The sequence below is a fragment of the Tachysurus vachellii genome, chromosome 10 (assembly GCF_030014155.1).
Source record: "Tachysurus vachellii isolate PV-2020 chromosome 10, HZAU_Pvac_v1, whole genome shotgun sequence".
In the NCBI taxonomy this organism is placed as follows: Eukaryota; Metazoa; Chordata; class Actinopteri; order Siluriformes; family Bagridae; genus Tachysurus; species Tachysurus vachellii.
The window spans coordinates 5061810-5074304 of NC_083469.1; the positions used below are offsets into that span (position 1 = coordinate 5061810).

Sequence of the window (12495 nt, forward strand, 5' to 3'; positions counted from 1 at the left end):
GTCCTCTCAAAGCACTTCATCATGATGAGTGAGTTTGCGACGGGAAGATAGACCTTTAGGCAGGACACTAGATTTTACCAGCACATGGACGATGGTCATGGTCTTGGTACATCCAAACAACAGCGCTGCTCAGGGAAATATTAAAGATGTCTGAAGACATCCGCTAGCTGTTTTGTACAGTCCCTGAGCACTCAGCCATGAATGCCATGAACGTTGTATGGACCCGCTGAATTCCGTGGGTTAACTTTGCATAGAGTTCTCTTCACATCGGCCGTGGTTAGACAGAGCACCTGGTTGTTGGGAGGAGGGACACAGGAAATTCCTTTCATTCCATCTAAGGTCACATTTTCAAATTGGAAATTAATGGGACATTTACAAATAGATTTTTGCAAAAATACATTTATTTTTCCATGTTTTCCCCCTTAACTTAAACACAGCTAAAAATGTTTTTTGTTGTCTGATCTTTAAAGTAAGAGTTTCTTGTTTCCCACCAAGTCTCTCATTCTTGTATTTGTCTGCAAAAATTAGAAAATTGTAAAAACCTCCATAATATAGGAAAATACAGTTTTATTTACATTTAAAATAATTTAATTTTAAATAAATCTTATAGTGGGGGCACGGTGGCTTAGTGGTTAGCACGTTCGCCTCACACCTCCAGGGTCGGGGTTCGATTCCCGCCTCCGCCTTGTGTGTGTGGAGTTTGCATGTTCTCCCCGTGTCTCGGGGGTTTCCTCCGGGTACTCCGGTTTCTTTCCTTCGGTCCAAAGACATGCATGGTAGGTTGATTGGCATCTCTGGAAAATTGTCCCTAGTGTGTGATTGCGTGAGTGAATGAGAGTGTGTGTGTGTGTGCCCTGCGATGGGTTGGCACTCCGTCCAGGGTGTATCCTGCCTTGATGCCCGATGACGCCTGAGATAGGCACAGGCTCCCCGTGACCCGAGGTAGTTCGGATAAGCGGTAGAAGATGAATGAATGAATGAATGAAATCTTATAGTCCAGGACTCCGTAAAATGGTGGGATGTCATCTCTCTCATGCTAAACATGGTAGCGCTAGAGGGGGAAAAGAAACAATTTGGCTTTTTTTTTTCATAGGTTTCTTTTCTTTTTTCCTTTTTTTTTTTTAAAGTGTCATTGATTCACACACAAATCTAGTTGAGTAATGTTTAGAAGTGATTCAGATTAATATCAGTTTTGTGAAAGACATTTTACTGCTGATTATGAAAGAGTCTGTGTAAAATTGGATGTTTGTTAGCAGTGAAATTAAGGAACTAATATAAATGACCATGGCTTCTGTAGTAGAGTCCAACCGCCTTAGCACGCTTGCAGGGAAGTTCAGCATTAGAGCAGGCATTCTGTGGAGCTCTTTGTTTCCTCCCATATCTTGACTTTACTGCTGATGGGCATTGGGTTAAAGCAGGAGACACTGTAAAGAAGGGCACAAATGTAATCCAAAAGAGATCAAATACAGAAATGAACTGGAGATTATTTGGTGCTTTTTTACACTTGGCCCAAAACGTGACTCTCTGCCCAGAAACCAATTCTAGACTCAAAATTTGAGTTAATACAGACAAATTCCATTTTAAACATGAATCAGCTTCGTGAAATGTGAAATAGCTTCTAAACACAATGATAGACATGTCAGGGTTTGTTGAAGTGAGTCACAGATCAGGTCTGTGACCAGGTATTATCAGAGGCAGTGTTTCAGAGAGGCACCAAATGTTTCCTCTTTCACATGAGAAAGCACAAACACATCTATATGCAGGTCACACAGGGCATTTAGGACACTGAGAAACTTTTAGAACTAGAAAATTTTTATTAAAATACTTACCTTTGGCTGAGAGAACCGGTGCAGGACCTTGGCGTCTCTTCTTTCTGTAAATGAAATATTAGATATCTCAGACTCTCCAGTTATATATATTCAGGTTAATTGGTTTACTCCTATGTTTTTTTTATGTGAATATAACAGGAATCAGGAAAACTGGGGAATCTTCTCTCAAGGATTAAAGATCTAGTAGACGTTTAACCTTCAAACGTTTGCATTGCGGTTGCTCAGCATCAGATGAGGGTTTCCTTTTCTGTCTCAGCCTCAAACCATATTCTAGTGTAACGACTTCCAGTTTCTCTGGAGCAGAAGATTCTGTAAAGTATTGCATAAATGCAATATTGAGAATGCACTACAGACAATGTTGGGTGTTGTTACTATGGGCCCAAATGACTATGAGAGGTAGTTCCTCAGAGAGGCAGGAAATGTTTAATAATTAGTGCTTATTCCTCCACTGTTATAAGTAAGCACAGAGATCAGTGGAGTGAAGAAATAAAAATGAGGATTGTGACTTTTACCTCCGGTGATGAGACAGACTGATGTGGATGATACTAATAATGAAGAAAGTAAAAACTCATTGCCTGCTGTGAACTGTGTCAGTATGTTGTAATTTTTCACAATTAGATTGTTATAAATGCTAGTTGAGGCGTCTTTCAGTGAAAACATAAAATCTTTAAATGCAGTATTTTTTTCTTCACTTTACAATGTTAGATTAAGATGGGTTTAAAACTTGCAGCCATTTCAATGCCTCAAAGATATTTAGTTCAAATTCACGTGAAGGATTTTCTCACACTGCAAAGAGGAAGAGGAAGTCTGTACAAATTGTAATAACTCATTTTTAACTTCAGAAAATAAACACCAACAAAATGTTCATTACCTTAAATGACTTTTTATTGTTCTTTAACAAAGATCACATCTTCCTTAAAAAATGCAACATCAAGATTAACAATCAGAGAAATTAAAACTCATGAGATTCTATTTTATTACAATGGTTACAGTAGAAACATCAAAATAGTTTAATAGTTTCACAATTTCTAGAAGTTACACTCTAAATTAAAATACGTTAAAATAAGTCATGAATATTTTTCAGTATTGCTTCATCTTCATCCTACTGATCTTCATCCTTTTCTTCTTTCTCCATCTTGTTCAACTCTTTTTTCAATTCACTTACTTCCTCCTTTGCTTCCATGCAGCATTCCTCTATGGTTTTAGGACCTTTGTACCCTGAGAGATCTATTATCTCATCAAGTTCACAGGCCTCGAGAGCTTCTCTAAGTCGTTCTTTGGGGATTTTCAGGGCTTTAGGATTTGGTAGGTGAAAGACTAAACTAACCTGATCCCAGACATAAAACACATGGTTATACAGACCTTGTGCTTCTCCTGAAACAAATTGATAGCAGTGGGTTTCACAAATGGCTTGTGCTTTCCAGATGATCTTCCCATCCTGATAACGAACCCACTCACTCGCTTCAAGAAGTGGATATTCTCCAAAACGCTCGTTATCCTCAGGACTGTGAATCAGCACAGTGTACACAATCTCCTGTTTGTAGGTGATGGTCTCATACACCCTGAGAACCGGCTTTTCTCCTCCACAGTTCTGTTCTTTGTACCACTTCATCAGATCAGTGAGGGGAAAAGTGAAGCGATAATTGCCGTAGCGGGATTTCTCTAGTTCAAAGAGAGGTGATGTGGTGAACTTCTCTAGGAACGGCTTCTGTTCCTTCAGCTCTAGTGCTCCTTTTAGAAAATTAGTCTCCATGTAGCCTGTCTCTGCTGCTCTTATCTCCTCTTCTTTAATTTTTAAGTCCCACCAAGAGAACTCACTATTAGGAGGTCTGAACTGCTCAGACTTCGTTATCCCCCTGAATCCTGTCTCTGCAGTAACATGGGCTACATCTGAAACCCAAAATACAACTGGAGTTGGGTAAGGTGGGATCTTCTTCACTAAGTACTTCATCATGGGATCCTCAGGGATCACTATCTGCATTTGCTTTCTCAGTCTCTCTAAACTCACATGCTGCCCTGTGATGAAGTTCTCATCTTTTCCACGTGAATTCTTTCGTTGTTGGATGTTAATCTACAAAGATATACAACATTCACTGTAAAAACTACTTCTTTCTGTGAGTTTACATAGTTAATGTTAACAGTACATGCTATTTAGTGTACATGAGCATTCTATACTGTATATGTGATGTATATTAAATAGCTTATATATTGTTATATATCCATGGTTATTTTTATGTTTGTATTTTAGTTTCATACCTCTTCAGGTTGCTCTGGATTCGCATTTGCCATATTGAACGTGGATCAGACGGTCGGGTGAAATGAATGATGACTCATCCTTCAGCCACTGTCTTTATATCATTTGCTTTGTCTCCTCCCATATTTCAAAGACATTTTAGATATTGTATCACTTGCTAGGTATTGTTAGATAGATACAGGTGTAAAACAAAGCTAGCTATTTTTTCCAATTTAATTATTTCTATTGATTTGAGCTTCTGACAGATTTTATACTCAAGGTTATTCTGAGATTTCCGTGATTAGGGCTGAATTGTATTATTTTTTCTACTTGTTGAGCAAACTTCCTTCCAGAAGTCAAGTCTCTCAAAGTCATTGAAACTCTCAACCCTCTGTGGAATAGGCCAGCACCTTAACCGCTTCCACTTCCCCCCTTTACAGCGCCTGCACATATGCACCCTAACTTGCACTCACTATTTCCTGTTATCTCTGTAAATTAACAACACATCAGTTATTTTCTGCTTACAAATTTAGCAAACTTGTCTTTTGCAAGTGTGTAAGAGCATTTAAAACTAGGAAAAGCAGTACATGGAGAAAAAAAGTCAAAAAATACATTAATTTATCCTACTGTACTGTACTAATGTACTGTCCTAGCATGTACTAAGAAACTATAGTCTATTACTTACCTAATACGCATTCAAATCTAAGGACATTTTAGATTCCTCAATTCATAGAATATGCACGGCTTGAAAATCAGAATCCTAAGAAAGACAAACAACGAGAACTTAACAAGTAACACACAGAAAATACCAGGGCTGAAGTTGACTCCATGTACCTCTTGCTGTGAGGTGTCAGTTTTAACCACTAAGCCTGTACACCATTGCAAGCACTAATACAAGTGATAATTAAGTAGAACATTGCTATAGTGTTGACATGCATACATAATACACATGCAGACAGTAATAAAGACCATCTAAAGTTCAAGGTTGAACACAGCTCTGGCTTAGGGCCAGCCTGTACAAATCCTTGGACCTGACTGGCCTATGCAGAACAATAAAGACAAACAGTTGTGCGATAGACTGACTCACTCCATGCAGTTAATGAAAAGCCAGAAGACAGATGCTTTAACTTGCATGGCAGTGTTGACAAGTTTTGAAGACACAGGCAAGAGTGGCATCTCCAATCCCTTTACCCCACCCCCCAGAAAAAAAAAAAAAGAAAAAGAGAAGACTTTGTTTCACCAGGATCACTGGCCACATTTTAACCAAATACTTTATACTATATACTATACTATATACTAAATACTATATGTGTTCAATTTCCATTTATTAATTTGTGTGTGAGGGAGAGAGAGAGAGAGAGAGAGAGAGAGAGAGAGAGAGAGAGAGAGAGAGAGAGAGAGATTATGACCGGTGTTGTTTATAGTGTTTGTTGCCTTTTTTGGACTCCTTTATCATTTGTGAGATGATATTGCAAGCTTGTTCTGTTTGAAAGGAATGTATACCTAAAAGAATGCAACTGGTCACAGACCACAGGGTTACCGGTTTGGGGAAAGAGGAATGGAAAGGAATGTTGGTTTTAAAGTCAATAAGAATGCCGTATTGGTGAAAGGCTTGGAAATGAATAAAAGTTTGTCTTAAATTATATTGTGTGTGCATTCTAGTCTAGACAGGCTCAGTGCATGTTATACTCTGTGTGCATCATAGAACAAATGCAAGCTTACACTTAAAGAGTGTTTCTTGGTTTGTTATAATCTTTGCATTTTAATTACTTTTACTTATTTTAATACTGTTTGATTATTTGAAGGAGATTTTATTTGTAATTTTCTTTTATTTTACTTTACATATATTACACACATTTATCTGTATTACATTACTTTTAATAAAAATAAGGCCTCCCATTGTGAGGACCCTGTAAAGACAAAAAGGTCTAAGTCTGAATCCTTCATTTGAAGATTCAAACAATAGATTAGGTAGAAGAACTTGAAGAGGATCCTTTGTTAGAAGGCTGAGGGACTTTGAAGGACACCTGCGTTCAAGGTAAGACCAACTCTGACAGTTGAGCTTGTGTTTTCAACACTAACCCGTGCAAACTAGGACACATTACTTAGTGGGATTGTGGAAGGGTTTGATACGCAATCCGAAAACACGTCACTAAGGGACACGTATGTCAGTATAAATTACTTCACTTAAAATGTTTAAATAATCTAATTAAAAAGATTAGGAAATTAGGCAACGTAGCCAAAGTGACTGATTTAATAAGTGATTATTCCTCCTGTGGTGGCAGTTTTGATCTATGTATAAAAAACAAAGTCAGAAACAGAGTTGGTGGTAATTTTGCTGCAGCAAATTCGTCTTCCATACAGTGCAGAGTGCCAAGTCTACACAGTGAAGAGGCAAAGTTTAGTGATTCAGCTCTCCATTTAAAACCCTAGGTGTGTGCTTGTGTAGCCTGGTATGTGTGTATTGGTATGTGTGTGCTCAGTCACCTCAGTCACCTCAGTAAGGAACATTAGGATGTTTACAGGCCCTTAAAAAAAATGTCATTTCCTTCTTTGCTTCCTCCACCATGTCTCATGTCTGTAACCTCTGTTTTTTTTTTTTTTTTTTCATTTTTAACTCTCTCAACAAACAGTCAATCGTCAGACAAAAGCCTTTCCTCTCTCCTCTTTTTTCAGTTTGATTTTACCTGCGCAGATCCCTACGCTGTGCTCGTCAGCATGCAGCGGCAGCTTTCCTCAAAGCTAGCTCAAAGTAGTTTAACATGATTAAAGCTTACGCGATGCCATCAAGGTTCCCAGTCAGAACCAACGTTGGCCAGAATCCAAACCTAAATTCTGCCTACTGTTGAGGCAAATTGTCTAAAGATGGAAAGATCAAGTATATAAAAAAATCGAAATCTCACTACTTAGCTCAGAATCCCTTCGCTGGGTCAGTCTCGTGATTGTCCAGATCTCTCACCACCAAAAGTCAATTGTGTGGTTTGACGAAGTAACCACCTGGTCCGGACCAGACCGATCATGGATCAACCTCGAGACTGGCACACAGACGAGGGATATCTCGGTGGAACCTCCAAGATTGTGGCGGCAACTTTGATCTACAGTATATATAAAAAAAAACACATTCAGAGACAGAGTTGGTGGTAAAAGCAAAGAAGTAAAAATGATATTCATTTTGCTGCAGCAAAAGGCGTCTTCCATACAGTGCAGAGTGCCAAGTCTACACAGTGAAGAGGCAAAGTTAATGCCCCTTTTCCACCGAGGCAGTTTGAGTGCTGGTTCGGGGCCAGAGCCTAATTTAGAACCAGTTCTTTCTTTTTCGACAGCCAAAGCACCGGCTCTGAACCAGGAAAAGTGGTTCTTAAGTAGCACCAAAACGTTGCTGGTCTAGACTTAAGAACCGCTTGTGTCAGGGGCTGTGGGCGGGGCTACTGTTAGCGCGTTTGATAATGTACCTTAAGTATACTAATGTTTAATACACTTTTACTTTACCGCGATATGATACATTATCAGCACACATGATAGTAAGTAGCTACATGCTAAGGCTAACTTTTTTCTGTGTTAATGATAAAATAACGTTATGTACTTTCTCGATTACAATCTCCGTTTATACAGATTACATGGAGCTGCACGTACACGTTGGATTCGCCGCGTTTGGATGTTAATGTAGGTTCACAAAGCCATGAGCATTAACAGTAAAGCAACATCCGCCATTGTTGATGTTGTGTTTGTGTTTGCCGCTGCTGCGCTAACGTTGCTGTGTAACGTGACACGTATACAGTGACGTCAGACTCGGCTCTGTGACGGCTCTCTAGCCGGTGGAAAGGCAAACCGGTTCTTAGAAGGTTCGCCAGTGGAACCAACTTTGAACCAGCACCCGGTTCTTTTTGGTGGAAAAGGGGACCAAGTGATTCAGCTCTCCCTTTTATACCCTAGGTGTGTGCCTATGAGAATGTTTATGGCAGGAACATTTGTTGCAGGAACGTTTATGGTAGGGACATATCCTCCTGTTCTCTCTCTCCCTAGTCTGACAAACAGAATTCACCGTGAAAAAGCACATAACACTCATGATTTTTAAAATTTCCACTACACTCCACTGTTATAAGTAAGCACAGAGATCACTGAAGTGAAGAAATAAAAATGAGGATTGTGACTTTTACCTCCGGTGATGAGACAGAGACTGATGTGGATGATACTAATAATGAAGAAAGTAAAAACTCATTGCCTGCTGTGAACTGTGTCAGTATGTTGTAATTTTTCACAATTAAATTGTGTTATAAATGCTAGTTGAAAACATTATTAAATCGTTAAATGCAGGATTTTTTTCTTCACTTTACAATGTTATACTTGTTTACTTACTTATTACAATGTAAAACTTGCAGCCATTTCAATGCCTCAAAGATATTTAGTTCAAATTCACGTGAAGGATTTTCTCACACTGAGGAAGAGGAAGAGGAAGTCTGTCCAAATTGTAATAACTCATTTTGAACTTTACAATATAAACACCAATAAAATGTTCATTACCTTAACCTCTTGAGACTCGAATGTCCTCATATGAGGACATAACATTTTCTCACAACTTCATTGTCTATATATATTTATTGTACAAACCTTATATGAGGATTGTTCGGTATAATTCTTCTGCGAAGCTGCTTCCTTGAATACACTGATTAAATTTATAGTTATCAGCTATGAATTAAGAGAAACAGTCAGTAGAAATTGTAATGTACACAACAGTAGCATACGGGTCTCAGGAGGTTAAATGACTTTTTATTGTTCTTTAACAAAGATCACATCTTCCTTAAAAAATGTAAGATTACATCAAGATTAACAATCAGAGAAATTAAAACTCATGAGATTCTATTTTTTAAGAATTACAATGGTTACAGTAGAAACATCAAAATAGTTTAATAGTTTCACAATTTCTAGAAGTTACACTCTAAATTAAAATACGTTAAAATAAGTCATCAGTATTTTTCAGTTTTGCTTCATCTTCATCCTCATCCTCTTGATCTTCATCCTTTTCTTCTTTCTCCATCTTGTTCAACCCTCTTTTCAATTGCATCACTTCCTCCTTTGCTTCCATGTAGCATTCCTCTTTGTTTTTTGGACCTTTGTACCCTGAGAGATCTATTATCTCATCAAGTTCACAGGCCTCGAGAGCTTCTATAAGTCGTTCTGTGGGGATTTTCAGGGCTTTAGCTTTTGGTAGGTGAAAGACTAAACTAACCTGATCCCAGACATAAAATTCATGAGTATCCAGCATTTGCACTTCTCCTGAAACAAAGTCATACCAGTGGGTTCCACAAATGGCTTGTGCTTTCCAGATGATCTTCCCATCCTGATAACGAACCCACTCACTCGCTTCAAGAAGTGGATATTCTCCAAAACGCTCGTTATCCTCAGGACTGTGAATCAGCACAGTGTACACAATCTCCTGTCTGTAGGTGATGGTCTCGTACACCCTGAGAACCGGCTCTTCTCCTCGACAGTTCTGTTCTTTGTACCACTTCATCAGATCAGTGAGCGGAAACGTGAAGCGATAATTGCCGTAGCGGGATTTCTCTAGTTGAAAGAGAGGTGATGTGGTGAACTTCTCTAGGAACGGCTTCTGTTCCTTCAGCTCTAGTGCTTGTTTTAGAAAATTAGTCTTCATGTAGCCTGTCTCTGCTGCTCTTATCTCCTCTTCTTTAATTTTTAAGTACCACCATGAGAACTCACTATTAGGAGGTCTGAACTGCTCAGACTCCATTATCCCCCTGAATCCTGTCTCTGCAGTAACATGGGCTACATCTGAAACCCAAAATTCAACTGGAGTTGGGTAAGGTGGGATCTCCCTCATTAAGTACTTCACCATCTGCATTCGCTCTCTCAGTCTCTCTAAACTCACATGCTGCCCTGTGATGAAGTTCTCCCATATTCCACGTGGATTCTTTCTTTGTTGGATGTTAATCTACAAAGATATACAACATTCACTGTAAAAATTACTTATGTACACATAAATCTCTCTCTCTCTCTCTCTCTCTCTCTCTCTCTCTCTCTCTCTCTCTCTGTGAGTTTACATAGTTAATGTTATTATAATGTTAATTTCTTTTCCACGTGAATTCTTTCGTTGTTGGATGTTAATCTACAAAGATATACAACATTCAGTGTAATAACTACTTCTTTCTGTGAGTTTACATAGTTAATGTTATTAACAGTACATGCTATTTAGTGTACATGAGCATTCTATATTGTATATGTGATGTATATTAAATAGCTTATATATTGTTATATATACATGGTTATTTTTATGTTTGTATTTTAGTTTCATACCTCTTCAGGTTGCTCTGGATTCGCACTTGCCATTTTGAACATGGATCAGACGGCCAGGTGAAATGAATGATGACTCATCCTTCCGCCGCTGTCTTTATATCCTTTGCTTTGTCTCCTCCCATATTTCAAAGACATTTTAGATATTATATCACGTGCCACTTCCCCCTTTTACAGCACCTGCACATATACACCCTAACTTGCACTCACTGTTTCCCCGATCACTATTTTCTCACAGTATATTTGTTTTTTGTTTTTTTTCAAATACAGAAATGAACTGGAGATTACTAAGTGCTTTTTCACACTTGGCCCAAAACGTGACTCTCTGCCCAGAAACCAATTCTAGACTTGTCTTGGTGAAAGAAATCCAAATTTGATTTAATACAGACAAATTCCTTTTTAAACATGAATCAGCTTCGTGAAATGTGAAGTAGTTTCTAAACATGATAGACATGTCAATGTTTGTTGAAGTGAGTCACAGAGCAGCATTTTTAAAAGGACCAGGTATTATCATATTAACAGGTATTAGGCAGTGTTTCAGAGAGGCACCAAATGTTTCCTCTTTCACATGAGAAAGCACAAACACATCTATATGCAGATCACAGAGGATATTAATGACACTGAGAAAGTTTTAGAACTAGCTAATTTTTATTAAAATATTTACCTTCGGCTGAGAGAACCGGTGCAGGACCTTGGCGTCTCTTCTTTCTGTAAATGAAATATTAGATATCTCAGACTCTCCAGTTATATATATTCAGGGTAATTGGTTTACTTCTATGTTTTTATTTTTAATGTGAATATAACAGGAATCAGGAAAACTGCGGAATCTTCTCTCAAGGATTAAAGATCTAGTAGACGTTTAACCTTCAAACGTTTGCATTGCGGTTGCTCAGCATCAGATGAGGGTTTCCTTTTCTGTCTCAGCCTCAAACCATATTCTAGTGTAACAACTTCCAGTTTCTCTGGAGCAGAAGATTCTGTAAAGTATTGCATAAATGCAATATTGAGAATGCACTACAGACAACGTTGGGTGTTGTTACTGTATAATATTCTCTATATTCTCTAAAATGAATACGCAGCACACGTTCCTGTATAACTCACATGGCAAACGCCATTTTATTATTTTTCCCTCCTCGTGCTCTCGTGCCTCATGTGTGATGAATTCCCTTGGGTTAGGGCCAGTCTGTACAAATCCTTGGACCTGACTGGCCTATGCAGAACAATAAAGACAATAAACAGTTGTGCGATAGACTGACTCACTCCATGCAGTTGAAGCCAGAAGATGTTTTAACTTGCATGGCAGTTTTGGCAAATTAGTTCTGCTCTGGACTGAGGTGTAACCTTAAAGAAATAGGTTGTGTAACATTGCGACTCAATAAAGTGTACTGTCATGTGTGCACTCATGCCCACATACAGTAGCTGTTTTGTAGCAGTGGCTGTAGGAGATTTTTGTTGATTGTTCCATCTCCATTACTTTCAGTGGTAATTTTGGTTCTTATGCAGGTAATGGTACTGAAAAATATGTATATTTGGCCACTTACTAATGTTTAAAGAACTACTTCTGAACACTGGGTCTACACTGCATATGGCTCAATGTGATGGAGTTGTGAACAGACTGAGAGACAGATGGACTGATAGATTGTTAGACCTACATACAGTAGGAATGGAATGACCAACTGTTGTCCCTCTCAGTAGTCCTTAAAAACTTAAGTGTTGAAATATGTGTGTTTATTATTGTTTACACATTATTAATATTTTATGCAAGCACTGTGATTAAAACACCATTTGATCAATTAATTAAATATAAAAGCCTACAAATAAAACTAAACATGCACATTTCCAGCTACTGGTTGCTATATTTGCAGGGCTCTCGAGTGTCATGCACTGAGCGTGACAGTCACTCATTTGGGTCATTTGTCACGCTCTCCCGCCACACAGTGTATTTGTCACACAGAAAAATTTACTATTTATATATTCATATATTTAATATGCCGCAGCGCCCAAAATGTATCTGTCTGCACCGCTGTCTCTATGGAACTGGGCAGGAATCAATTGCGTCTCCCCTGGAGTTCTTAGTGGAGCCTGACACTTATCAGCCAATCAAAAAAAAGAGGCTACACAATA

At 38.4% G+C, this 12495-nt stretch overlaps 2 protein-coding genes across 2 annotated transcripts; both read right to left on the minus strand.

Moving 5' to 3' along the window:
- Positions 1-2871: 2871 nt before the first annotated feature.
- On the minus strand, positions 2872-4159 carry LOC132852249 (uncharacterized). The gene is made up of 2 exons (XM_060879329.1): positions 4086-4159; positions 2872-3900 (listed from the first exon to the last, which is right to left on the minus strand). Exons 1-2 carry the CDS (start codon positions 4116-4118, stop codon positions 2932-2934), a joined length of 1002 nt encoding a protein of 333 aa, XP_060735312.1. The 5' UTR covers positions 4119-4159; the 3' UTR covers positions 2872-2931.
- Positions 4160-8809: 4650 nt separating this feature from the next.
- Positions 8810-10432, minus strand: LOC132852221 (uncharacterized). Its single transcript, XM_060879301.1, has 2 exons — positions 10375-10432; positions 8810-10012 (listed from the first exon to the last, which is right to left on the minus strand). Exons 1-2 carry the CDS (start codon positions 10414-10416, stop codon positions 9014-9016), a joined length of 1041 nt encoding a protein of 346 aa, XP_060735284.1. The 5' UTR covers positions 10417-10432; the 3' UTR covers positions 8810-9013.
- Between the last annotated feature and the right edge of the window lie 2063 nt (positions 10433-12495).

Bases quoted from the DNA above. Each gene is read 5' to 3' on its own strand.
- LOC132852249 (XM_060879329.1), bottom strand. From the start codon at position 4,118: ATGGCAAATGCGAATCCAGAGCAACCTGAAGAG. The intron at 3,901-4,085 runs GTATGAAACTAA...ATATCTTTGTAG, and splicing joins ATCCAGAGCAACCTGAAGAG to ATTAACATCCAACAACGAAA.
- LOC132852221 (XM_060879301.1), bottom strand. From the start codon at position 10,416: ATGTTCAAAATGGCAAGTGCGAATCCAGAGCAACCTGAAGAG. The intron at 10,013-10,374 runs GTATGAAACTAA...ATATCTTTGTAG, and splicing joins ATCCAGAGCAACCTGAAGAG to ATTAACATCCAACAAAGAAA.